This window comes from Desmodus rotundus, chromosome X (genome assembly GCF_022682495.2).
Source record: "Desmodus rotundus isolate HL8 chromosome X, HLdesRot8A.1, whole genome shotgun sequence".
NCBI classification, from domain to species: Eukaryota; Metazoa; Chordata; class Mammalia; order Chiroptera; family Phyllostomidae; genus Desmodus; species Desmodus rotundus.
The window spans coordinates 72,638,216-72,665,217 of NC_071400.1; the positions used below are offsets into that span (position 1 = coordinate 72,638,216).

Below are 27,002 nucleotides of genomic sequence, written 5' to 3' on the forward strand. Positions count from 1 at the left end.
AACAAAATAGAAACAGAGGCATGGGTACATGAACTAGACTGACAGCTGTCAGAGGGCAAGGGGGGAGACTGGGACTGGATGAAAGAAGGTGAAGGGATTGGCTAAAGAACATATGCAAACAAACTGACAGTAACCAGAGGGGAGGTGGGAGGAGATAATGGGGGAGAAGGGTTTTCAGGAATATGTATAAAGGACACTTGGACAAAACCAAAGGGGGATCAAGGGTGGGAAGTGGGGATGGCTGGGGTGGGGGTGAAATGGAGACAACTGTACTTGAACAACAATAAAAAATGTGAAAAATAAAAGAACATGCGCAATCCACAGACAAAGACAAAAGTGTGGTGATGGTCAGAGGGAAGCGGGGCGAGGGTGGGGGTAAGGTAGGCAGTGGGGGAGATGGGGGGGACATCTGTAATAGTGTAAACAATAAAAATATGGAAAAAAAGAATTTTGTGTGTATATGTTGTTTTAAAAACACATTAATTTTACCATCTTAATGATTCTTCAGTTTACAGTTCAGTAGTGTCAAGTATGTTTATATTGTTGTGCAACAGATCTCTAGAACTTTTTCATCTTGCAAAACTAAAGCTCTCTATACCCACTAAGTACTAATTCCCCCTCCCACCCTGGCAACCACCTTTCTACTTGCTTTGATTTTGACTACTTTGTGTAATTTCAATAAAATCATACAATATTTGTCCTTTTATGACTAGCTTATTTCATTTAGCATAATATTGCCAAGGTTCACTTACGTTGTTGTGCGTATAACAGAATTTCCTTCTTTTGAGGTTACATTGTATATCCACATTTTCTTTATCCATTCACCTGTTAATGGATATTTGAGTTGCTTCCACCTCTTGGCCATTGTGAATAATGCTGAGATACACATGGGTGTGCAAATATATTAAACATCCTGAGAGAATTTTTTATGACTGAATAGATGCTTATCTATTAAGCATTCATAAAATTGAATATAAATATTTTCTTCTATATTATGTTAGCTATTTTTCCACACCTAAGCCATCCCTTTTCAAAATACTAATTCTGGTTTTTAAATCTTCAGTTCCCTTGCCCTACTCTGACCAGATTTGAATATAATCTGTTTCTAGTCCTTCCTTTATATGAGCTTTTTCCTGTTCATTCTGAACTTTCTACTCTCTGTCTGTATGTTCTTAGCTCATTCCTATATATCCTCTTCCCCTTCACCCTCCCTTTCCTACTTTGCTGTTATCTTAACTTTTTATTTATGTAAAGATAAAAGTAAAAAAGAAGAAATAAATGGATATGCTTGTTTGGTGCCATGGATTAACTGACATGACTGTCCTCTCTTCATCTAAATCCCAACCCTGGTGAAATTCAGCTCACCACCTACTCCAGGGCTGAACCCTGCCAGGTAAAATCAGGAACTAGGTTCAGACACACAATCATGCTGATTGTTCTCACTTAAAATTCATGACCACAAATCTCGAGTGGGTTCATGTGCTGCCAGCAGTCTTGCTCTATTTCCTTAGTCTGGTAGTTCTCAAAGTATGGTTCCCAGACCAGTAGCATCAACATCACTCAGGAACTTGTTAAAAATGCACATTTTTTACTTCATCCCAGACCTTATGAATCAGAAACTCTGGGGTAGAAGCCAGTAAATCTGTGTGATTCTGATGCTGTGGTTTGAAAGCAACCGCCTTAGTCAATTCATGCTCCTATTCTTTGAAAATACTTTTTCACACCTTCCCTCTTCTCAAATTGCCAGTGATCCCCTCCCTTCCCAACTCCCACCTGATGATCAGTTTTATTTCAAAGTAAATGGAAAATGGAAGTGCTCAGAAGAGAACTTCCTCATCTTCCTACATCTACATCTGTCTGCATCTACAGGTGCTCCTGTACCCTGCCTTCTTTGCTGTCAGCAGGACCAACGCCCCACCCTACTTGTGCAGCTCATCCCATCTGCCTCTCTTTCCTGGAAATATATGTCCCTTCTGCAGATCTTTTCCATCAGCACACAAATGTCTCTCTTTAAAAAACAAAACAAAAACAAATCTCCCTGAGAATCTCTAGGTACTGCTATGGAGTCATCTATTGGACATGCTGTTATGTGAAAATGTTGAATATTTATATGTATTTCCCTATTTTCAAAAAAAAGAAGGATAAACCAAAAATTAATACCAATAGTTACCAATGAGGAGAGAGAGGTTGGGAATGAGGAGAGGGGCCAAAAGCTAGAACTCTCTGAATGGTTTTTGTTTACAGTTTTCACTTGGGAGCTATGTACATGTTTTATATAATTAAAATATCAAATTAGGTCAAAATCTAATTGAAACAAATTGATCTTACTATGTAACAAACTGAAAGGATAACCACAAGAAGTCTTTTACATGGACAAAGCCAAATAGGGGAAGGATTGAGTGTGGGAGGTGGGGGTAGGTGGGGCAGGGGAAAGTGGTGGTGGGAAAATGAAGACAACTGTATTTCAAACATTAATTAAAAAATGATAAAAAAAAAAGTATTTTAGGTGACTTTAAAATAAAATGGGGTTGCTTCTACATAATTTTAGACTTACAGAAAAATTCAACGGACAGTACAAAGAACTCCAGGCACCTTTTGCTCAGATTTCACATATGTCAACATTTTTCTACATTTGTTTTATTCTTCTCAATCTCTCTTCATCTAGCACTTTATCTACTGACTTATATACTTCCTAAAAGTAAGAAATCCTCTTAATAGTCACGGTAATATTATCAAACTCAAGGAATTTATATTGAAAGAATATACAGATATTTTTCCAATTTCTTAACTAGAGGCGGGCCAAGTATCTCCTTTCCCCCTTCTTGTTTCTCACCTCCCATTCCCACAGAGGAAGGGCAGGTTCAGAGAAAAGGCGTGCCCAGGGAGGGCAGTGAATTCCCTAGGAGCAGGGCTCAATTAGAGTCATTTAATCTGACTCTTCTTATGTAGGGATGAAATAAATAAAGAAAACAAAGAGGCTGGGAGGGTGGACCAAAAAAGGCCATCAGGGTCCCCCAAGGGCCGAGATAAAGTGTAGGTAAAGTGAGAGGTTTCAAGAAACGTTTTAGCACAAGGTGTAAAATATATTATTCCTTAAACAAATGTGGACTGTCACTCAAAGGAAGAAAACATTGCATGAAAAAGGCAGAAAATATATCTTTCTTGAGCATCCATGCTTCCTGAGTAATTCTTTTTTAAATTTATGTTTAAATGATTGATGCCATACAATATTATATTAGTTTCAGGTGTATAACATAGTGATTAGAATCCTGAATAATTCTTAGCACCATAGCCCAATATTGGAAGCAAATAATTCCTGAAAAATATTAGATAGAACAGGTATGTCTTTGGAGAAAGCCAAAAGTAAGAATAGGACAAATAATACAAGCATCCAAAATAATTACAGAAGTTTTTAATGTATTATTCTATTGTCATGTTACTTGGTTTTATGCAAATTGAATTGTTCATCTTAAATTAATCCTTCTTTTTTGGTTTGTTTTTTGTTTGTTTGTTTGTTTGTCTTTCTTTTCAGCCCCACTGTGTTCTCCTCGCCTCAAAGGAAAACTCGGCACCTGTTAAACTCGGGGGCTTTGGGGTAGCTATTCAATTAGGGGAGTCTGGACTTGTAGCTGGAGGTAAGAACACTTTTTTAAAAATATTCTTCAAAACCTGGTCACTTTTAGACTGATGTAAAACTTTCAAAGTAAATATTAGCCTGTCTTCAGTGTTTCATACCCCATTCCACCCAACCCTACCCCACCCCCAAAAGTGCCATCATACGGTTTTGAATTTAATAACTCTGTAGTCACAACTAGAATTTTAGTCCCTTAAGAATAAGCTGTCCTTTTATTATTCGTATCCTCAGCACTTAACAGAGAAGAGACCCTACATACAGAAATATTTGAAGCAGTGACTTTTAAAGTTGAACTGACCAAATGACATCAAATCAAAACTGTATGGATTATCTACTTTCAGGCTTACACCTATAGCTAGTTTTTAATTTCATACTGTTTTACTCATTCCATTTGTCAGAGAACTGCTCAAGCCATAATCTGTGTATTTCGAAAGAGCAAGCAGATGTGAATGCAGACTGATTGTATTATCAGCCAAAGCAAAACATAACTGGAAAATTCCAGGCCAGAGAATGAAGAAAAGTGAAAATAGAGACTTTCTTCACTAGTGTACAGAGGTGGATGCTAATTACAAATTCAAGTATTTGGGGGTTTTGTTTATTCCTTTGAATAGACTCCAGCTCAGAATGCTGCTCTATTTTTAGTTATCTTCCTTAGTTTTGCAAATTACTTAGTTCTCTATTCTACAGACTATCAGTTTTCTAGTCATTTCCTTCTCTTTTCTATCTCCAAATACTGCCAGCCTTCACAAAGAGGAAAAATATGGAAAATATCAATGGGACTTTTTAAAACCTGTCATCTTTCAAGATTGCTTATATTAAATTCAAATACCTGACAAATGATAATATCAAAATAATAATGTTACACAGTTTATTTCATTTCATTCACTAGTACTAAAACAGCAAAGCAGTATTAACACAGACCACCAACTGGAAAATGAGCCATGAGTCATAGTTATATTCCTTAAATCATTATTTCACCACATTGCCCTCTAAAATTAAATTAGGTTTAAATTTTCTTTCTGTTTTGCATTTTCTTCCAGTTAATCATTTCCAGTGATATGAGAAACTGCAAGTTGAATATAGTTTTAAAAACTGATTTCTTTTCCTAATTCAGAACTTTTCATTCGTGATCAGAAGACTGACCAAAAGATCAGGTGGTAAAGCATAGTTTAATCATAAAGTCATTGAATCTCTGGATTCAAAGGGGCCTTAACTTCTCTAGTCTTATAACTAATGATTGAATTCTCTCAAAAATTCCCAGCAAAAGGTTGAGCTCTAGTTGAATTCCTCAGATGGCAAAGAATTTACTATGTCCCAGGACAATTTATTCCATTTTTGGAAAGCTCTTTAAGTATTTGAACATTTTTTTAAAAACTATTGAAACATTCATTCTTACATTGAATAGAAATCTGTCTTCCTATAACTTCTACCCAGTGGTCCTAATTCTGACTTTTGGAGCCAGGCTGAACAGTTTTAATCCTTCCATGTGATAGCCATTCAGATGTTTGAAGACAGCTGTCATTTTCCCTGAAGTCTTGTCCAAGTTAACTTGCCTAGCTTAATCTTGCCATGCGTCATGTAAACTGGTTCAGAATCTCCTCACTATGCTCAAAGTATGGAGCCAGAACTGAATACAGCTACAGGTACAGTCTGGTGCACAGGAGCTTGGAGCTATCACTTCTTTTGCTGTGGGTTTTAAATTTCTCTCAGACTCCCCAAGCTGCATTAGCTTTTTGGACAACCACATGATGCTGCGGGTCCAAATTAATCTTGCAGTCAACTACAAGTCTTAATTGTTGTTGTTTTTAAAGAAATATTGCTGTTAAACTAACATTCAAATTTGGTATTTGTACAGATCACCCTTGTGTTAAGACTACACAATTATAACAAGTAATTTCTGATAAATAGACCCCTCAGGTTGATAGGATAAAATGAAATAAAACAGATAATTCCTCTTATCTGTTATATACTGGTTACATATAATGACTTTGTTTCTATTGATCTGGATCGGCATCCTGTTAATATTCAGAATGGCATGGGCTTCATATTTTAGTGTGCATCTCAGTTGAGTGGGAAAAACAGATTCATTAAATTTACCTGGACATATTCTACATGTTAATCTATTTTCCAAAAGTCCACGAACCTTTTCCCTTAATTGCATATTTTCAAAGCTGATTTTGAACCAAAAATGTGTGTGTTATACAAAATTTATTTTTATCAGTGCTTGTAGAGTTAAAACACTTCTGATGGACAGAGTGTTGTCATTTCTTAACATACCTTTCCTTACAGTCTTGAAATAACTACTTCAATCATTACAGTGACTTTAAAAATGTGATATATGTGGATTGGGATAAATGATTTTTTGTTTTTTGTTTTTTGTTTTTTTTTTTTAATTTTTATTGTTATTCAATTACAGTTGTATGCCTTTTCTCCCCATCCCTCCACCCCACCCCAGAATGATTTCTTTTTATAAAAAAGCTTTCCAGTTGTTTAAGGTACTCTTGAAAATTTTGTTAATATTTATCAGCTAACTTGCTGATATTTAACAGAAAGCTATTTTCCTGTCACTTGATCAGTTAGTCCTCCAAATGGAAAGAAATTCTCTCCCTTATATGTACCATATAGTAAAAACCATTTACAGATACAGGGTAGGTAAGTAGGCTTACAGTTGTACAAATAAATAATACAATAATTAATAAATAATACAAGAAGAAACTCTGTTTCACATACTCACAACTATAAACCTACTTTTGTCCACCCCTGTATTTATGCTTCTCCTATGTAAAACTCAGCTATTTGGAAAACTTATCCAGAAGATAACTAAGAACCTAGAAAATCATTATAGTAGCAGCAAGACTCTTCCTGCCTTTAAAACCTGCAGATTGTCCTCTCAAGCGATTATCTAAAGACACTCTGAGGCTGGCGTGCTCTCATTTTACAGAAAGTTGTCTGGATTTGTGTTCCTTTATACCTTGCACCTCTCTAGCCCCTGGTTGGAATGCCTTTGGTGATTTTATCTATCTAGATTACTGGTGGCAAACACAAGGCCCATGGGCCGAATCCAGCCCTCCACCTTGTTTTATCCAGCGGCAGCGCCAAGCTCCTTGCCCCTAGTTAAGGAGTAGTTACATTTATACAGTCCTAAAATTACATTTGGCCCTTTGAAGGCAACTGCAAGGCTGATGTGGATCGTGGTGAAAATGAGTTTGACACCCCTGATCTAGATATCTTTTACTCTTCTTAAAGCCTGAGCTAACAAACATCTTAAGAGCAGGCTGAGCTTCACCATCCCCAGTTAGGTAACCTAGTCCTTCTCTTCCATATTACCATAACTATCTGAGCTACATACCTCCATGTAGCATTTGATGCAGAGATTTGTAATCATATGAAAGACTAAGCTTTGTGAGGGTCCAGGGGGATCATGGCTTATCCTACTGTATGTCCACAGCACCTACTGTGGTGTCTAGGACCTAGTAGACACTTAGGAAATTGTTATTAAATTAAAAATTCTGGTTGCTCATTAGTTTGCAGGTAACAGCAGATTTTATGCAACAAATTAGAAGCTGAGGCTGGAGTGAGCCTAGTGAGAGAAAAGAAATGAAAGCCAAACAGAAAAAAATACACTGATCAGATACCATAACTTGGAAAGCACAGCAGTGTTTCAATACTGATCAACCCTTGCATACAGCTGAAGTTCCTGAGACGGTTTCCTGTTCTATACCATTGTTCTTTAATTGATATCCACAATGACAATTCTGAGTCATCAAGAAAAGGTTAAATTATGTGCATCTTTTGTAAAAGAAGTCAGAAAATTGAAGGAAGATAGCCATTCAAAACTATTAAAGTAAAAAGGTTTGGGTACATAAAGATTCAAGTTCTGGACTTTCGGGGGAAGATGGCGGCAACATAGGTGGGAGCGGAGTCTACTTCCCCTCAACGCCAGGGAAATACCTAGCTGATCTGAGGAGCAGAGCGAACAGCCAACAGTATTCCAGCATATACGAAGATCAGAGACCAAAGATAGAGGACACTGAAAGATCTGACGGTAAGAAGAGTGCTCAAGGACAATAAGGTCCACGGGACCCAGGACCGCGCGGTACAAGGGCGGCAGAAGCGCCAGCCCTGGCGCAGGGGCTCCTGCAGGAGTCTTGGGAGAGGGCCAGGCTGCGCTGTGAGCAGCCAGGTGCTTGATTAGACCAGGGGGGCTTGAAAAGGAGGAATTTCTCAAAAAGAAAAAGAAAATAGAGACACTCAGGGGCTAATTAGAGAACTCTCGGTAGTAGCCGAGGCCCCTGGCGCCCCTCCCCCTCCACCCCTGGACTGCTACGCTCACCTGAGGTCCGGTCGCGCGAGCAGATTAGCGAACGGGACCCACACTTGAAACCCGGGAGGGGCGCCCACACCTGAAACCTCCGAGATAATTTGGAGCAGAGACTAGCTGCTCCACCCACAGGCCCAAAACCTCGGAACCGAGTGCCGCGTGATTCAGTCCCAGGGCGGCCCCGCCCGCCCGAGAGACTCAAGCCCAGGGCGGCTGGATCGGGCCCCCAAGCACAGAGCCTGTGGCTCAGCAGGCTTCGCGCGCTCACCAAGCACAGGGCCGGCTGGGTGCCTGTTTTCCAAATACAAAGCTGCTGGCGAGTGTCCTAACCCCAAGGCGGCTGAATCCGCCACCTGCGCGCCAGCGTTCCAAGCCCTGGCAGCTCGATTGGTCCGCCGGCTGCGCGCTCAGGGCACAAAATAACGTCACAGACCCAAAGCGGCTGGATTCCCCTGCTGCGCGCGCACGCGTCACAAGCCAAAGCAGCTGGATTGGCTGATCAACGGACTGATTGACTGCCAGGGACCACACCTACAAAACAGCGAAGAGGGTGACCCAGGAAGAGAGAAAAGTGAAACCAATCCTTCCAACCACCCCCTCCCGTTGCACAGACAGGACACCAGCAGAAATAACCTGACCCGTTTAAAGCCAACAGAAGATTTTTTTTTTTTTATCCTTTTTCTTTTTTTTCCTTTCCCCCTGAATTCCTTCTTCCTCTCTCTTTTTTTCTTTTTTTTCATTCCTTCTTCCTCCCATCCTTTACCATTTTTATGTCTTCTTCCTGCCTTCTTTTATCTATTTCTATGTTTTAATTTTTGCTAAAATTCCTTCTTATCTTGCCTCCGATCTTTCTTTATTCCTTCTTCCCTCCTTCCTTCCTTTCCTCCTTTCCTATTTCCTTTTTCCCTCCTTCCCATCTTTGTTTTGGTTTGTTTTGTGTGTGTGTTTTTTTTTTTCTTTTCTTTTGCCCCCCCTTTCTCTTTTTCCCACAGGTGAGACAACAAAACCTGGAGTGCTGAAAAGACTAGAGTTAGACCGTGTTAAACACATAAACGTCAGCTCAAGACCAGTGAGCACAGGAGAGTAAGGAGACAGCACCACCGAATCCCATTGGCATTCTACCATAGAAGTTCATATCATAAATCCAGGGAGTCAGAACAAAGCAATTTAAGACGCAGAGGCCAACAAGAAGAGCCTCACAAACAATGGGAAGACAAAGAAACAATTCCCAAATGAAAGGAAAGGAGGAAGTCTCAGAAAGAATACTAACCGAAAAAGAGGCAAGTCAACTATCAGATACTGAGTTCAAAGCAATGGTCATCAGGAAACTCACTGAGCTCTCTGAGCTCAAAGAGAACTACCAGAAACTACAAGGAAACTACAATGAACTCACTGCAAACTATATCAACATGAAAAAGGAAATAGAAAATATCAACAAGAGCCAAGAGGAAATGAAGAATACAATTTCTGAATTGAAGAACACAGTAGAAGGAATTAAAAGCAGACTTGATGAAGCAGAGGATCGGATCAGCGAGCTGGAGGACAAAGTAGAAAAAAACACCCAGAAGGAGCAAGAAAAGGAAAAGAGGCTCAGAAAGAATGAAGAGGCAATAAGGGAAATGCAGGACAACATGAAACGTAACAATATCCGTATAATAGGAATACCAGAAGGAGAAGAAGAAGAGCAAGGGATAGAAAACCTGTTTGAAAAAGTAATGATGGAAAATTTCCCTAATCTGAGAAGAGAAAAAGTCACCCAAATCCAGGAATCACAGAGAGTCCCAAACAAGAGGAACCCAAAGAGACCCACTGCAAGACACATCATAATTAAAATGGCAAATTTCCAAGACAAAGAGAGGATCTTAAAGGCAGCAAGGGAGAAAAAGGAAGTAACATACAAGGGAGCCCCAATAAGGTTAGCAACTGACTTCTCAATGGAAACGCTCCAAGCCAGAAGAGAATGGCAAAAAATATTCCAAGTACTGAGAACCAGAGGCCTGCAACCAAGACTACTTTACCCAGCAAGGCTCTCAATCAAGATAGAAGACCAAATAAAGAGTTTCCCAGACAAAAGAAGTCTAAAAGAATACAGCTCCACCAAACCAGCTCTGCAAGAGATGCTAAAGGGACTGCTTTAAGGAAAGGAAGGAAAAGAGAAAGACAGAGGAACACAGGTAGGAAATAATGGCAATGAATAACTACCTATCGATAATAACCTTAAACGTAAATGGATTAAATGCTCCAATCAAAAGACATAGAACAGCTGAATGGATAAGAAAACATGACCCACACATATGCTGCCTACAAGAAACCCATCTCAGGACAAAAGACTTACACAGACTGAAAGTGAAGGGCTGGAAACAAATCTTCCAAGCAAACGGACAGGAAAAAAAAGCAGGGGTAGCAATACTCATATCTGACAAAATAGACTTCCAAAGAAGGGCCATAAAGAGAGACCCAGAAGGTCACTTCATAATACTCAAAGGAAGAATCCACCAAGAAGACATAAACATTGTAAATATATATGCACCCAACATAGGAGCACCCAAATACATAAAGAAAATCTTGGAGGATTTCAAGAAAGATATTGACAGCAACACAATTATAGTAGGGGATTTTAACACCCCACTATCAAAAATGGACAGGTCTTCCAAACAAAAGATCAACAAAGATATTGTGTCACTTAACAATACCTTAGAGGAAATGGACTTAACTGATATATACAGAGCTTTTCATCCCAAAGAAGCAAAATACACGTTCTTTTCAAGTGTCCATGGAACTTTTTCAAAGATAGACCACATGATAGGACACAAAGCAAGCCTCAACAAATTCAAGAAAATTGAAATCATATCAAGCATCTTCTCTGACCACAAGGGTCTGAAACTAGAAACCAACGCCAAGGATAAAAACCCAAAACACTCAAAAGCATGGAGACTGAATAGCATGCTATTAAACAATGAATGGGTCAAGAATGAGATTAGGGAAGAAATCAAAAACTTCCTGGAAACAAATGAAAACGAACTCACAACAACCCAAAACCTATGGGACACAGCAAAGGCAGTCCTGAGAGGGAAGTTCATAGCAATACAGGCCTACCTTAAGAAGTTAGAAACAGTTCAAACAAACAACCTAACCCTACGCCTACAAGAACTGGAGGAACAACAACAAAGACAGCCCAGAGCAAGCAGAAGGAAGGAAATAACCAAGATCAGAGCAGAACTAAATGACATAGAGACTAAAAGCACAATTGTAAGGATCAATGAATCCAGGAGCTGGTTCTTTGAAAAGATAAACAAAATCGACAAGCCTTTAAGTAGGCTCATCAAGAAGAAAAGAGAGAGGGTCCAAATAAACAGAATTATAAATGAAAGTGGAGAGATTACAACTGATACCACAGAAATACAAAGGATCGTAAGAAATTACTATGAAGACCTGTATGCTAAGAAATTTGAAAACCTAGATGAAATGGACACATTTCTAGAAAAATATAATCTTCCAAAACTGAATGAAGAAGAAGCAGAAAACCTGAACAGACCAATATCAGCAAAGGAAATTGAAGCAGTCATCAAGAAACTCCCATCACACAAAAGCCCTGGACCAGATGGTTTCACAGGAGATTTCTACAAAGCATTTAAGGAAGAACTAACCCCTATCCTTCACAGACTATTCGAAAAAATCCAAACTGATGGAAGACTCCCAAACTCTTTTTATGAAGCCAACATCATCCTAATCCCAAAACCAGATAAAGACACAACGAAGAAAGAAAACTTCAGGCCAATATCGCTGATGAACATAGACGCTAAAATTCTCAACAAAATATTAGCAAACCGCATCCAGTAATATATTAAAAAGATCATCCACCATGACCAAGTGGGATTCATCCCAGGGATGCAAGGATGGTACAATATTCGCAAATCAATAAACATAATACATCACATCAACAACAGCAAAGACAAAAATCACATGATCATATCAATAGATGCGGAAAAAGCATTTGATAAGATACAGCACCCATTTCTGATAAAAACACTCAGCAAAGTGGGAATAAAGGGAGCAGTCCTCAACATAATTAAGGCCATATATGAGAGACCTACAGCCAACATCACACTCAATGGACAAAAACTTAGAGCTTTCCCACTAAGATCAGGAACTAGACAAGGATGCCCTCTCTCACCACTCCTATTCAACATAGTATTGGAAGTCCTAGCCACAGCAATCAGACAAGAAAAAGCAATAAAAGGCATCCAAATTGGAAAGGAGGAAATGAAACTGTCACTGTTTGCAGACGACATGATAGTGTACATGGAAAACCCTATAGACTCCACTCAAAAACTACTCGACCTAATAAATGAATTTGGCAAAACAGCTGGATACAGAGTCAATACCCAGAAATCAAAGGCATTCCTGTACACCAGCAACGAAACTGCAGAAACAGAAATCAGGAAAAAAATCCCATTCGATATAGCAACAAGAAAAATAAAGTACCTAGGAATAAACCTAACCAAGGAGGTAAAAGACCTGTACTCAGAAAACTACACAACACTGAAGAAAGAAATTAAGGAAGATACAAACAAATGGAAGCATGTACCATGTTCATGGATTGGAAGAATCAACATTATCAAAATGGCCATACTACCCAAAGCAATTTATAGATTCAATGCAATCCCTATTAGAGTACCCATGACATATTTCACAGATATAGAACAAACATTGCAGAAATTCATATGGAACCATAAACGACCTCGAATAGCTGCAGCAATTTTGAGAAAGAAAAACAAAGCAGGAGGGATCACAATACCTGATATCAAACTGTATTACAAGGCCACTGTAATCAAAACAGCCTGGTACTGGCATAAAAACAGGCACATAGACCAATGGAACAGAATAGAGAGCCCAGAAATAAACTCAAGTCTATACGATCAATTAATATTTGACAAAGGAGGCAGGAGCATAAAATGGAGCAAAAACAGCCTCTTCAACAGATGGTGTTGGGAGATCTGGACAGCTACGTGCAAAAAAATGAAACTCGATCACCAACTTACGCCATACACGAAAATAAACTCAAGATGGATAAAAGACTTAAATATAAGCCGTAACACCATAAAAGTCCTTGAGGAAAACATTGGCAGGAAAATCTCAGACATTCCACGCAGCAACATCCTCACAGACACATCCCCTAAAGCAAGGGACATAAAGGAAAGAATAAACAAATGGGACCTCATCAAAATAAAAAGCTTCTGCATGGCTAAAGAAAACAGCACCAAATTACAAAGAGTACCAACAGTATGGGAAAACATATTTGCCAACGATACCTCAGACAAGGGCCTGATCTCCAAAATATATAAAGAACTCACTCGACTCCACTCCAGGAAGACAAACAACCCAATTAAAAAATGGGCAAAGGACTTGAACAGACACTTCTCCAAGGAAGACATACAGAGGGCCCAGAGACATATGAAAAGATGCTCAGCATCACTAGCCATCAGAGAGATGCAAATTAAAACCACAATGAGGTATCATCTCACACCAGTCAGAATGGCCAACATAAACAAATCCACAAACAAATGTTGGAGAGGATGCGGAGAAAAGGGAACCCTAGTGCACTGTTGGTGGGAATGCAGACTGGTGAGGCCACTGTGGAAAACAATATGGAATTTCCTCAGAAAACTAAAAATGGAACTGCCCTTTGACCCAGTAATTCCACTGCTGGGATTATACCCTAAGAACACTGAAACACCAATCCAAAAGAATCTGTGCACCCCAATGTTCATAGCAGCACAATTTACAATAGCCAAGTACTGGAAGCAACCGAAGTGCCCATCAGCAAACGAGTGGATCCAAAAACTATGGTATATTTACACAATGGAATTCTACGCAGCAGAGAGAAAGAAGGAGCTTATACCCTTTGCAACAGCATGGATGAAACTGGAGAGCATTATGCTAAGTGAAATAAGCCAGGAAGTGAGGGACAAGTACCATATGATCTCACCTTTAACTGGAACATAAGCAATAGAAGAAAAAAGCAAACAAAATATAACCAGAGACATTGAAGTTAAGAACAATCTAACAATAGCCAGGGCGGGGGTGGGGGTTGGGGGCGGGGATAGTGGGAAAAGGGTATTACAGGAACTACTATAAAGGACACATGGACAAAACCAAGGGGGAGGGTGGAGAGGGGGGAGGGAGGTGGGTTCACCTGGGGTGGGGTAGAGGGATGGGGAGAAAAGGCATACAACTGTAATTGCATAACAATAAAAAAAAAAAATTAAAAAAAAAAAAAAAAAAAAAAGATTCAAGTTCTACAGTATTGAATCTGTAGCTATTCAAAACAATTCCCTCCCTGAGGTTCTGGGTAGTAAATTCTTATTATATTATCAGAAAACATAGCATTTAAATATTTAAGTGTATCTGATGTATGTCATAATACAGTGACATTTAATTTGATTTGATGACTGGGTTCCTCTTCTTAGAATTTTGTGGTCAAAGTCATAAAAATCAAGTGGCCACAAAAAAGGAAAAGCTAAAAGAACACAAAGAAGGAGTTTGGGGTGGTCAGTAAAGGTTAATTCCAGTACTTCTACATTCTGCTGATGTGCACAAAATAAAAAAGATCATTCCTATATATTCTTTCTACCATTGTCTTCTATCATCTATGAGCAAATTCTTGAACCAAAATACATGCACCTTCTTTAAGGATGAACACTAATTCCCCACATCAGGGTAGTCTTCAACCCAGATAAATGTAGAGAAGCTCCTCAGGATGACTGAGGCTGGCCATGGTGGCTCTGACTAATCCCAAAATGAGGCCTCCATTTTGAGTCACTTACACCTTTCTTGTGTGGGAAGTGGTAGGATGTAAGTTGAGTTTCAAAGCATCATGCAAACTTGCCAGCAGGCACCCTGATCTCTTGTCCTGCTCTTCCTTTCTCACGCCAGCTCCTGTCCATCAGAACAGGGTGAATCTCTAGTGGCCACACCCTGTCCCAGGCTGTTAACAAAGTAGGAGGCTTAGGTCTCATCACTTCAGCTTCTTTATGTTACTTGAGGAAGCAAAGTGGGAAATAAAAATATTTTCTTCTAACCAGTGAAGTTTTCACTGATCTGCTGTACCTTTTAAATGAAGATATTTTCACTCTCTAAACCCTGAACTTAATCTCTTCTATTGTGGGAGAGGGAGAGGAACCATAATGATCTGCAGCAAGGAACATCCCCAGCACACAAAGACTTGCTTTATCAGTCTCCATTCCAAACCAAGTTTGACAATCACTAAATATGACTTTATGGTACATTCTCTCTAGCTGGATTTGAATATCTCTAAGGTCTTAATCATAGTATTATGCAGTGTGCAAAATAAAAATAATCTGGGACTCTACGTGGAGAAAGAGAGAGGGGGAGAGGAGAGGAGAGGAGAGAAAGAGAAAAGGAGGGGGCTGGGCCTGTATACAGCTAGAAGAGCTGCCAAAACTGTTGGGCAGTGCCCCCTGTGTCCCTTCCCACAATAATTTGCTACAGGGTACAAACCTTTCTACAGTAGAAGAAGACTCCCTTTGGAATACTGAGATTAAGATGGTTACCAGTATGCAAACAATTACTATCAGATTTCTTCCTAAAAGCCTATTTTGATAGGAAAAGAAAAACTTTAAAGAAAATGAAGGTCGGAGGAAGGGCACAAGATGGCAGAGGAGTGAATGGAGGTCACACTAACCTCCTCCCTGGACCAAGCTGGAATTACAACTAAATTATGGAAAAATCACCTGGAACAAACAACGGAACAATAGCGAGAGATAGAGAGAAGCCATATAATTTCGGACAGACAGAAGAACCAGCTTCAGCACAACCTGACTGATAAGGAGTGTGGTAGAGACTTGAGAGGGGTAGACTGGGCGCCCACAGGCGGCAGCAGAGGGTTAATTAAGCAACGTGTTGTATCCCCCTGAGAAGTGTGGGGACTAAACCCTAAGCTGGGATCCCCAGCCTAGAGCACCAGAGCCCAAAAAGTACACAGATAACACCTAGCAGCAAAAAGCTTCAGGGTTGCTCTCTTCCAGAGAAGGTCAGCTGGAGACACAAAGAGCCATTTAAAGGGCCAATGCACAAATTTTCATTTGCAGCCACTTACCCTAGGCTCTGGCAAAGGCAGGGGCACAGTGTGCTGGAGACACCTGAAGAAAGGCTGGGGACAGAAGCTTTGAGGAGAAAACTGAGAGTGTAGATGCCACGGTCCCGGTGCTGAGTCATCACCCATATGGCATCACCAACCTGCTCAGGCAGACTACTTCCCTCTGAGCAATGGCAACCTGAGGGAAACAATAACCCTGACCCCAAGAGGGACTCTGTCCTAGCTCTGTAGTGCTTAAGCCTGACTGCTGACTGCAGAGTGACTAGATTAACAACCAAAGAAGTCAGTCACAGGCATTATTAGATCCCTGGCAGTCTCAGAGCAGGCTGCCTAAGGTCAGATGGGGTCAACATCTAACATTACCACAGGTGGATCCAGAAAGAAAAAGCAGTGGTAAATACTAGAAGCTACGGAGACAAAATCCACCATGGTCTTCTCCATGACTTGCAATATTTTCTTTCCTGCATAGCTTTTTAACATTCATTTCTTGTCCATGAAGTTTGTGCATATTAAGTCACTAGATTTTATACTATGGTTTAGTTCAATTCACATATTTTGCCCCTCCCTTCTCTTTCCCCATTTTACCTTCTTCTGTCCTCTCATTATTTTTGTTTTAAATTTTGTTTTCTCTCTTGCTACAACTTGTTTCCATTCCACACTCTTACTATTTGTCCCCTATCCAACCTCACAAAAACCAATTTTCTTCTCAATGGTCATCTCACATCCTTTTCCCCCACTCTTAAAATACCTGCGTTCTCTCTCCACCTTTAGCAGTCTTTGCTCATTGGTTTTGGATAGGGTAATTGTTGTTTTATTTTTCAATTTTATCTCTACACTTCACTAATTTTGTATTTCAAATCTCAAATTTTCCCAGTCCCCTCTCCTATCCTTTTTTTTTCATCTCAAATTTTTAATTCTGCCCTGTCTTAGCCTGTTTTTTTCTTTCTTTTTCTTTCGTCTTTTTCTCTTTTATCCTGCCCTTTTATTTTCTTTATTCTCCTTTTTTTTCTTTTTATTTTTCATTTCATCTCAAATTTTAATTTTTCCCTATCTTAGCCCGGTTTTTGTTCCTCACTCTTAATATTCCCTCTCCCTTTATCATTTCAAAATCACTTCCTATTCCTCTAGACATCTCTTAAGCTCTTCTTTCTTTTTTCCCTTTTATTCCCATCCCTCCTATATTAATTTTAGCTCATTTAGTGTTGATAGTGCTGTGGTGGATCTTTCTCTCCAATTTGACTCCTATATCTTTCCTTTTTTAAAGTATTTTTTATTGATTATGCTATTACAATTCTCCCAAATTTTCCCCCTCTATCCCCCCTCCACCCTGCCCCCCTAACCCTCCAGCATTCCCCCCACCTTAGTTCATGTCCATGGGTTGTACATATAAGTTCTTTGAGTCCTCTGCTTCCTATACCATTTTTTATCTCTCCTCGTCTATTTTATGCCTGCTAATTATGCTTCTTCTTCCCTGTAACTTCCCCCCCATTTCTCCCTTCCCCTTCCCCACTGGACTCCCTCCATGTGATCTCCATTTCTCGGATTCTGTTCCTATTCTGATTGTTTGCTTAGTATTTGTTTTTTTTTTCTTTTCTTTTAGGTTTATTTCTTGATAGTTGTGAGTTTGTTGTCATTTTACTGTTCATATTTTTGATCTTCTTTTTCTTAGATAAGTCCCTTTAACATTTCACATAATAATGGCTTTGTGATGATGAACTCCTTTAACTTTACCTTATCTGGGAAGCACTTTATCTGCCCTTCCATTCTAAATGAAAGCTTTGCTGGATAGAGTAATCTTGGATGTAAGTCCTTGACTTTCATGATTTCAAATACTTCCTTCCAGCCCCTTCTTCCCTGCAAGGTTTGTTTTAAGAAATCACCTGATAATCTAAGCAACTCCTTTGTAGGTAACTGTCCCCTTTTCTCTTGCTGCTTTTAGGATTTTCTCTTTGTCTTTAATCTTGGGTAACTTAATGATGATGTGCCTTGGTGTGTTCCTCTTTGAGGCCAACTTCTTTGGGACTCTCTGGGCTTCCTAGACTTCCTGGAAGTCTGTTTCCTTCACCAGATTGGGGAAGTTTTCCTTCTTTATTTGTTCAAATAAGTTTTCAATTTCTTGCTGTTGTTCTTCTTCTTCTGACACCCCTAAAATTTGGATATTGGAACGTTTTAGGTTGTCCCAGAGAATCCTCAACCTCTCTTCATTTTTTCAGATTCTTGTTTCTTCATCCTGATCCGGTTGGATGTTTATTTCTTTCTTTTGTTCCAAGTTGTTGCTTTGAATCCTGGTTTCCTTCCCTTCACTCTTGGTTCCCTGAATATTTTGCTTTATTTCATTTTGGGTATCTTTCATTTGTTTTTTCATTTTTCAACCAAGCTCAATCAGTTCTGTGAGCATTTTGATTACCAGAGCTTTAAATTCTCCATCAGATAGGTTGGCAATCTCCTCATCACTTAGTTCTGAGGTTTTGCTCTGTTCTTTCATTTGGGCCATATTTCTTTGTCTTGGTGCAGCTGATAGGTTGTAAGGGGGCAGGGCCTTAGGTATTCACCTGGGCAGGGCAACCCTCTTTGCTGAGCTTCCCTGGTGCCTGTGGGGGAGGGGCCAGAGAGGGAACAGTGTGCTCATCTCTAGCGCACTTTTCAACTCACTTTTCAGCTCTCGTGTAAGATTGGGAGAAACCGCCACCTCGGCAGCCCCAGCTGTAGCCCACAGTCAGCTCTGAGTCTCACTTTTCCCCTTAAGTCAGCCCCTCCCTCACAGCCCATGGAGCCGACAGCCAACCCCGCCCCTCAGGCACCTCTCCTCAGTTTTTCTGAGTCAGCCCGCACAGTCCGCTGGTAGTTCTGGTTGATTTTTTCTTTAATTCCTTGGTTGTCAGAGTTTCATGCAGTTTGATTTTTCTGGCACTTTTGGTTGTTTATTGATCTTAGATTGGTTGTTATCCTCCTTTTGGTCATGTGAGGAAGCAAAGGGTTTCTAGCTACACCTCCATCTTCGCCCGAACTCCTATATCTTTCTTATTTATTTACTTTTTTCCTTCCTTTTTCTTTCTCTCTCTCACTTTAATTTCTGTTTAAACCTAGTACTAAATTCTTCCCTTTTCTTGCTCTATTCCACCTTCTTCATTCCCCTTTTTATTTATTATGTAAATTTTGCTTTCTTTCTTCACATTGCTCTGACTTACAACTCTTATTAGTACTCCACCATCTACCCTCTCAAAATCATTTTTCTATCAGTCGGTCATCTCATATTCACTCTCCTTTCCTATAATAATCTTAATTTATTTACATCCTTATTAATACTGATTCATTTGCTCTTGATAGTGGGATTGGGGGGGCGTATTTTTGCAGGTGTGGGTTTGTTTCCTGGGCTTTGTGGTTGAGTTCTGGAAGCACCTGCACAACAGCGTACAAGATGTGATGGGAGGATTGACCCTCAAAGAATTACCCAACAACAATCAAAACCCAATTACATCCAAAGAACCAACATAAATGGAATAAAGGGCATCCCAAGAGCATCAAGTTCAGGAGACCAAGGAGACTACACCTCTGAATCTCACAGGTCTCCTACCATAGAAGGTCACACCACAAATTCAGGGAGTCAAAACAGATCAATTTAAGAAGCAGAGGCTAACGAAGAGAGTCTCACAAATAATGGGAAGGCAAAGAAACGACCCCCAATCGAAAGGAAAGGAGGAAGCTTTAGAAAGAGTGCTAAATGAAATAGAGGCAACTAAACTATCAGATATTGAGTTCAGAACAGTCATTATAAGGAAGCTCAATGAGCTCAGTGAGAATTACCAAAAACTACAGGGAAGCTATGAGGAACTTACTGCAAATTATCTCAGTGTGAAAAAGAACATAGAAACTAAGAACAAGAGCCAGGAGGAAATGAAGAATACAATTTTGGAATTGAAGAACACAGTGGAAGGAATCAAAAGCAGACTAGATGAAGCAGAGGATTGATTCAGTGAGGTGGAGTACAAGGTAGAAAAAAACTCCCAGAAAGAGCAAGAAAAGGGGAAAAAAGACTCAAAAAGAATGAAGAGGGGTTAAAGGAATTGCAGGGCAACATGAAACAGAATAATATCTGTATAATAGGGATACCAGAAGGAGGAGAATAGGAGCAAGGGATAGAAAACCTGTTTGAAAAGGGAATGATGGAAAACTTCCCTAACTTTCTGAGACAAAAAGTCACACAAATCCAGGAAGCACAGACAGTCCCAATCAAGAGGAACCCAAAGAGGGCCACTCCAAGACATATCATAATTAATATGGCAAAATTCCAAGACAAGGAGAAAATGTTAAAGGCAGCAAGGGAGAAACAGGAAGTAACATACAAGGGAGCCCCAATAAGGCTAGCAGCTGGCTTCTCAACAGAAACATTACAAGCCAGAAGAGAATGGCAAGAAATATTCCAAGTAATGAAAAACAAAGACCTGAAACCAAGACTACTCTATCCAGCAAGGCTCTAGATTAAAATGGAAGGTGAAATAAGGAATTTCCCAGAAAAAAAGGTTAAAATAATACACCTCCACCAAACCAGCATTGCAAGATATGCTTAAGGGACTGCTTTAAGAAGATGAAGAAAAACAGTGAGTGAAAGAGGAACACAAGTATAAAGGGGTAAAATGGCAATGAATAAGTACCTATCAACAATAACCTTAAATATAAATGGATTAAGTGCTCCAATCAAAAGACATACGGGTAGCTGAATGGACAAGAAAACAACCCACACATATGCTGCCTACAAGAGACCCATCTCAGAACAAAAGACCGACACAGATTGAAAGTGAAGAGTTGGAAAAATATATATATTAAAAGCAAACAGAAAATCAGCCAAGGTAGCAATACTTATGTCTGACAAAATACACTTCAAAACAAAGGCCATAAAAAGAGACACAGCAGGACACTTCATAATACTGAAGGGAAGAATCTATCAGGAAGATATAAACATTGTAAACATGTATGCACCCAGTGTACAAACACCCAAATATATAAGGATAATCTTGGAGGACTTCAAGAAAGATATAGATAGAAATACAATTATTATAGGGGATTTTAACACCTCACTGTCAACAATGGATAGATCTTCCAAACAAAATATCAACAGGGATATTGTGGAACTGAAAGATGCATTAGATCAAATGGACTTAACTGATATATATAGAACCTTTCATCCCAAAGAAGCAATGGCCAGGGGGGATTGGGGTGGGGACAGTGAGAAGAGGGGATTACAGGAAATGCTATGAAGGACACATGGACAAAATCGGGGGGGAGGGTGGAGGTGGGGGAAGGAGGTGGGTTCGGCTGGGGTGGGGTGGAGAGATGGGGAGAGAAGGCATACAACTGTAATTGAATAACAATAAAAGTTTTTTTTAAAAAAGAAGCAAAATACACAGTATTTTCAAATGCACATAGAACATTTTCAAAAGTAGACCATATAATAGGACAAAAAACAAACCCCAACAAATTCAAGAAAATTGAAGTCATATCCAGGATTTTCTTTGGCAATGAGGGCTTGAAACTAGAATCCAACTTCAAGGAAAAAACTTCAAAAATGTTCAAACTCACGGAGACTGAATAGCATGCTATTAAACTATGAATGGGTGAAGAATGAGATCAAGGAAGAAATCAAAAGTTCCTGGAAACAAATGAAAATGAACATACAACAGTCCAAAACATATGGGACACAGCAAAGGTAGTCCTGAGAGGGAAGTTCATAGCAATACAGGCCTACCTTAAAAAGATAGAAACATTTCAAACAACCAACCTAACCCTACATCTACAAAAACTGGAGAAACAACAACAAACAAAGCTCAGAGCAAGAAGAAGGAAGGAAATAACCAAGATCAGAGCAGAATTAAATGACAGAGACTAAAACAACAATTCAAAGGATCAATAAGTCCAGGAGTTGGTTCTTTGAAAAGATAAACAAAATTGACAAGCCTTGCACCAGACTCATCAAGAAAAAAAGGGAGAGGACCCAAATAAATAAAATCAGAAATAAAAGAGGAGAAATTACAACTGATGCCACAGAATACAAAGGATTGTAAGAAATTACTATGAACAAATTTATGTAAAGAAATTTGAAAGCCTAGGTGAAATGGACAAATTTCTAGAAATATGTAATCTTCCAAAACTGAATCAAGAAGAAACAGAAAGCCTAAACAAACCAATAACAGCTGGTGAAATAGAAGCAGATTCAAAAAATTACCAGCACACAAAAGCCCTGGACTAGACAGTTTCACAGGAAAACTTTACAAACTATTTAAGGAACAGCTAATCCCTATCCTTCTCAAACTATTCCAAAAAAGTCTAAGAAAAGGAAGACTCCCAAACTCTTTTTATGAGGGCAGCATCATCCTAATCCCAAAACCAGATAAAAAACACAACAAAGAAAGAAAACTACAGGCCAATATTGCTGATGAAATAGATGCTAAAATCCTCAACAAAATACTGGCAAACCCCATCCAGCAATACATTAAAATGGTCACACACCATGATCAAGTGGGATTCATCCCAGGGATTCAAGGATGGTACAATATTCACAAATCAATAACCGTAATACGTCACATTAACAAAAGGAAAGACAAAAATCATATGATCATGTCAATAGATATGGAAAAAGCATTTGATAAAGTACAGCACCCACTTATGATAAAGACACTCAGGAAAGTGGGAGTAGAGAGAGCATACCTCAACACAATAAAGGCCATACATGAGAAACCTACCACCAACATCATACTCAACAGGCAAAAACTAAAAGCTTTCTCACTAAGATCAGGACCAACACAAGGATATCCACTTTCACCACTTCTATTCAACACAGTATTGGAAGTTCTAGCCACAGAGGTCAAACAATAAAAGGAAATAAAAGGTATCCAAATTGGAAAGGAGAAGTAAACCTGTCATTGTTTGCAGATGACATGATAGTGCATATAGAAAACCCTAGAGGCTCCACCAAATAATTATTCAACTTAATAAGTGAATTTGTCAAAACAGCAGGATACAAAGTCAATATTCAGAAATCGAACTCATTTTGGTACAAGAACAAAGAAATATCAGAAACAGAATTCGGGGGGGGGGGGAATCCCATTTGCTATAGCAACAGGAAAAATAAAGTACCTAGGAATAAACCTAACCAAGGAGGTAAAAGACCTGTACTCAGAAAACTACACAACACTGAAGAAAGAAATTAAGGAAGACACAAAAAACAAATGGAAGCATGTACCATGTTCATGGATTGGAAGAATTAACATCATCAAAATGGCCATACTACCCAAAGCAATCTATAGATTCAATGCAATCCCTACTAGAGTACCCATGACATATTTCACAGATATAGGACAAACATTTCAGAAATTTATATGGAACCATAAATGACCCCGAATAGCTGCAGCAATTTTGAGAAAGAAGAACAAAGCAGGAGAAATCACAATACCTGACATCAAACTATATTACAAGGCCAGAGTAATCAAAACAGTCTGGTGCTGGGATAAGAACAAATAGATTAGTGGAACAGAATACAGACCACAGAAGTAAACCCATGTCTCTATGGTCAACTAATATTTGACAAAGGGGCAGCTGCATAAAATGCATTAAAATTAGTCTCTTCAACAAATGGTGTTGGTAGATCTGCAAAGCTGTGTGCAATACAGTGAAACTCAACTACCAACTTACACCATACACAAAAATAAACTCGAGATGAGTAAAGGACTTAAATATAAGTTGTAACACCATAAAAGTCCTAGAGGAGAACATAGAAAGGAAAATCTCAGATATTCCATACAGCAGTATTTTCACTGATATGTCCCCAGAGCAGGAGACATAAAGGAAAGAATAACAAATGGGACTTCATCAAATTAAAATTTTTCTGTACGGCTAAAGAAAGTATCAGCAAAATGGAAAGGAAACCAACTGTATGGAAAAATATATTTCCAAATGATACTTGGACAAGGGTTTGGTCCCCAGAATATATAAAGAACTCGCACAACTCCACTCCAGGAAGATAAACAATCCAATTAAAAACCGGGCAAAGGACTGAACAAACCCTTCTCCAAGGAGGACATACAGAGGACCCAGAGGCATATGAAAGAATGCTCAGCATCACTAGCCATCGGAGATATGCAAATTAAAACCACAATGAGATACCACTTCACACTGGTCAGAATGGCCATTATAACCAAATCAACAAACAACAAATTCTGGCGAGGTTGTGGAGAAAAAGGAACCCTAGTACAGTGTTGGTGGGAATACAGACTGGTGCAGCCACTGGGGAAAACAGTATGGAATTTCCTCAGAAAACTAAAAATGGAACTTGCCTTTTGACCTGGCAATTCCACTGCTGGGATTATACCCTAAGAATCCTGAAACACCTATTCAAAAAAACCTGTTCTTCACAACATTCATAGCACAATTTGCAATAGCCAAGTGTTGGAAGCATCCTAAGTCCCCATCAGTAAATGAGTGGATCAAAAAAGTGTGGTACATTTACACAATGGGATACTATGCAGCAGAAAAAAAGAAGGAGCTCCTACCCTTCACAACAGCATGGATGGATTTGAAGAGCATTATACTAAGTGAAGTAAGCCAGGTGGTGAAAGACAAATACCATATAATCTCACCTATAAATGGAATCAAATCAACAAAACAAACAAGGGAGCAAAATAGAACCAGAGACATAAAAATAAAAACAAACTGACAGGGACCAGAGAGGAGGGTAGAGGGGGATAATGGAGGAAAGAAAGGGAAGGGTCATCAAGGAACATGTGCAAAGGACCCATGGCCAAAGGCAACAGGGGCGGTGGTAGGATTTAATATGGGAGATGGAGGTGGGTAGGGCAGAGGAGAGTAATGGGATAATGGGGACAACTGTAATTGAACAACAATAAAAAAAAAAGAAAAAAGGATTTGTTTTTTGGTCTTGGTGCTGGTTACAAATGTTCATTGTGTAGCAACTTTTTACATTTGTACACTTACAATTCGTGCAATTATTATTCACACACCTAAACTTGTGTGGGTTGCTTTTCAATAAAAGGAATACATAACAGAAAATTGAAGATCAAAAAGGATTGAATGGAAGAGTTTCTGACTGTGGTTTATGTCATGTATTTGTCTTCATTCTCTTCAAATGTTAACATTAGAAGGAAACTTTAAAAATCTTGTAACAAAATATTACTAATCATTGCTAATTGCTATAATCAACACCTAAAATCTGAACAGGATTTCAGATCAAATTCATACTGTTAAAAGTTCTCAGCATTAGGTTTAACTTGAGAATTTCCATTCCGCAGTTTAAAGTAATCTTTTTTTCCACAGATTTTTTTTCCTCACTCCTGTGGCACCCATCCTCTCCCTGCCCCTGCCCAGGGCAGGCCCTCCCAGCTCTTCGCTAGGCAGCCACGCTCTGCCTGCTGATTGTTCCACCTGCCTCTGTTCTATATTATTTTTACTTTTTAACTTGTGACAATTAGAAAATTTAAACAACTTCATGAAACAAGAAACCCTTGCTGTGTACTGCTGAGTTCAATAGGAAGTACTAATATTAGAAGTGATTAGATAAATAATGTATTTCCTTCTACAAACTTGATTTTATTGAGGAGGGCAGAGGAGGTGAGGGAATATTTATATCATTAAACTTTTCATTCAGACTGTTATGGTGGTATTATTTTCAGTTTTCAAATGAGGAAACAAGCTCATTTAATGTAAACGTTTTTTCCTTGATGTTGTTTTAAATGTAGGACGCGTTGGAACACCTCATTTTATGGCCCCAGAAGTTGTCAAAAGAGAGCCTTATGGAAAACCCGTAGATGTCTGGGGTTGTGGCGTGATCCTTTTTATCCTGCTAAGTGGTTGTTTGCCTTTTTATGGAACCAAGGAACGATTGTTCGAAGGCATTATTAAAGGAAAATATAAGGTAATATATTATGAATGTTTTACTTTTTACATTGAGATGAAATTATTCTGAGAAATGTGTTCTGAAGTAACTATCTGTCTTTGGATTGCTTATTGATTGTCACATACTTACCAAGTCACAGAAAAGTTCTCTGCTTATATCATTGACCCACTAGCCTTGGTGGGCAGCATAGGCCACAAGGAAATTTCTGAGTCACTATCAGCTAAACAGTCATCTAAGTAGAAGAAAAGGGACTGGCTTTAAAGCCTTTTCTCTCTGCTGCAGCTAAAGTCTTTCCGCCCTGTTTGGATCCCAGTTCTGTGTTTAGACTAGAAAACAGGGACCCTAGTTCTCTTTCATACAGTGTAAAAACCGGAGACCAAATAGATGTCCCTCTTTCCCCCATGTGCAAGTCAACTGTTTTAAGAGTTCTGGGCCCTCAGATTCACAAACCACATCCACTACAAATCAAATTCTTTATCCACAAATATATATTCTAGCAAAACTGCTCATTTAGCTAGGTTAAAGAAAATGTTCAGTTAATGCCCTACTGATTTCAAATAAAATTTCTAGTTCAGGGAAAGAATTTGTAATGATCGTTAGAATTCATTGTGATAGAATTTGTCCTTTTATTTTACCCTGAGTAAGGGGTTTATTTTTTTTTTTGACAGTCATGAACCTAGATTTAAAAGTATCTATTAGCATATTTACACAATAGAATTCTACTCGGCCGTAAAAAAGAAGAAAATTTTACCCTTTGCAACAGTATGAATGAACCTGGAGAACATTATGCTAAGTGAAATAAGCTAGTCAGAGAAAGACAAAACCATATGATTTCCCTCATATGTGGAATCTAATGGACAAACTGAACTAACAAGCAAAAGAGAGACAGACTCATAGATGGAGAGCAGATGGCAGGTAGTGGGGGCATGGTAGGGGGTATAGGGATTGAGGGAAAAAGAGAAAGGACTCATGGACACGGACAACAGTGTGGTGATTGCAGGGGGAGGAGGTATAAGGGGGATAA

General features: G+C 39.1%; 1 protein-coding gene across 10 annotated transcripts in view; it reads left to right on the forward strand.

The window, feature by feature from the left end:
- The window catches only part of CASK (calcium/calmodulin dependent serine protein kinase), a 439,221-nt gene that overhangs the window by 268,169 nt on the left and 144,050 nt on the right, over positions 1-27,002 (forward strand). For all 10 annotated transcript variants that reach the window (XM_053917273.2, XM_045187586.3, XM_053917276.2 and 7 more), the window contains exons 6-7: positions 3,533-3,635; positions 25,821-25,996. In XM_053917273.2, the coding sequence (XP_053773248.1) occupies positions 3,533-3,635; positions 25,821-25,996 (279 nt within the window). The remainder of the gene's footprint in view (positions 1-3,532; positions 3,636-25,820; positions 25,997-27,002) is intronic.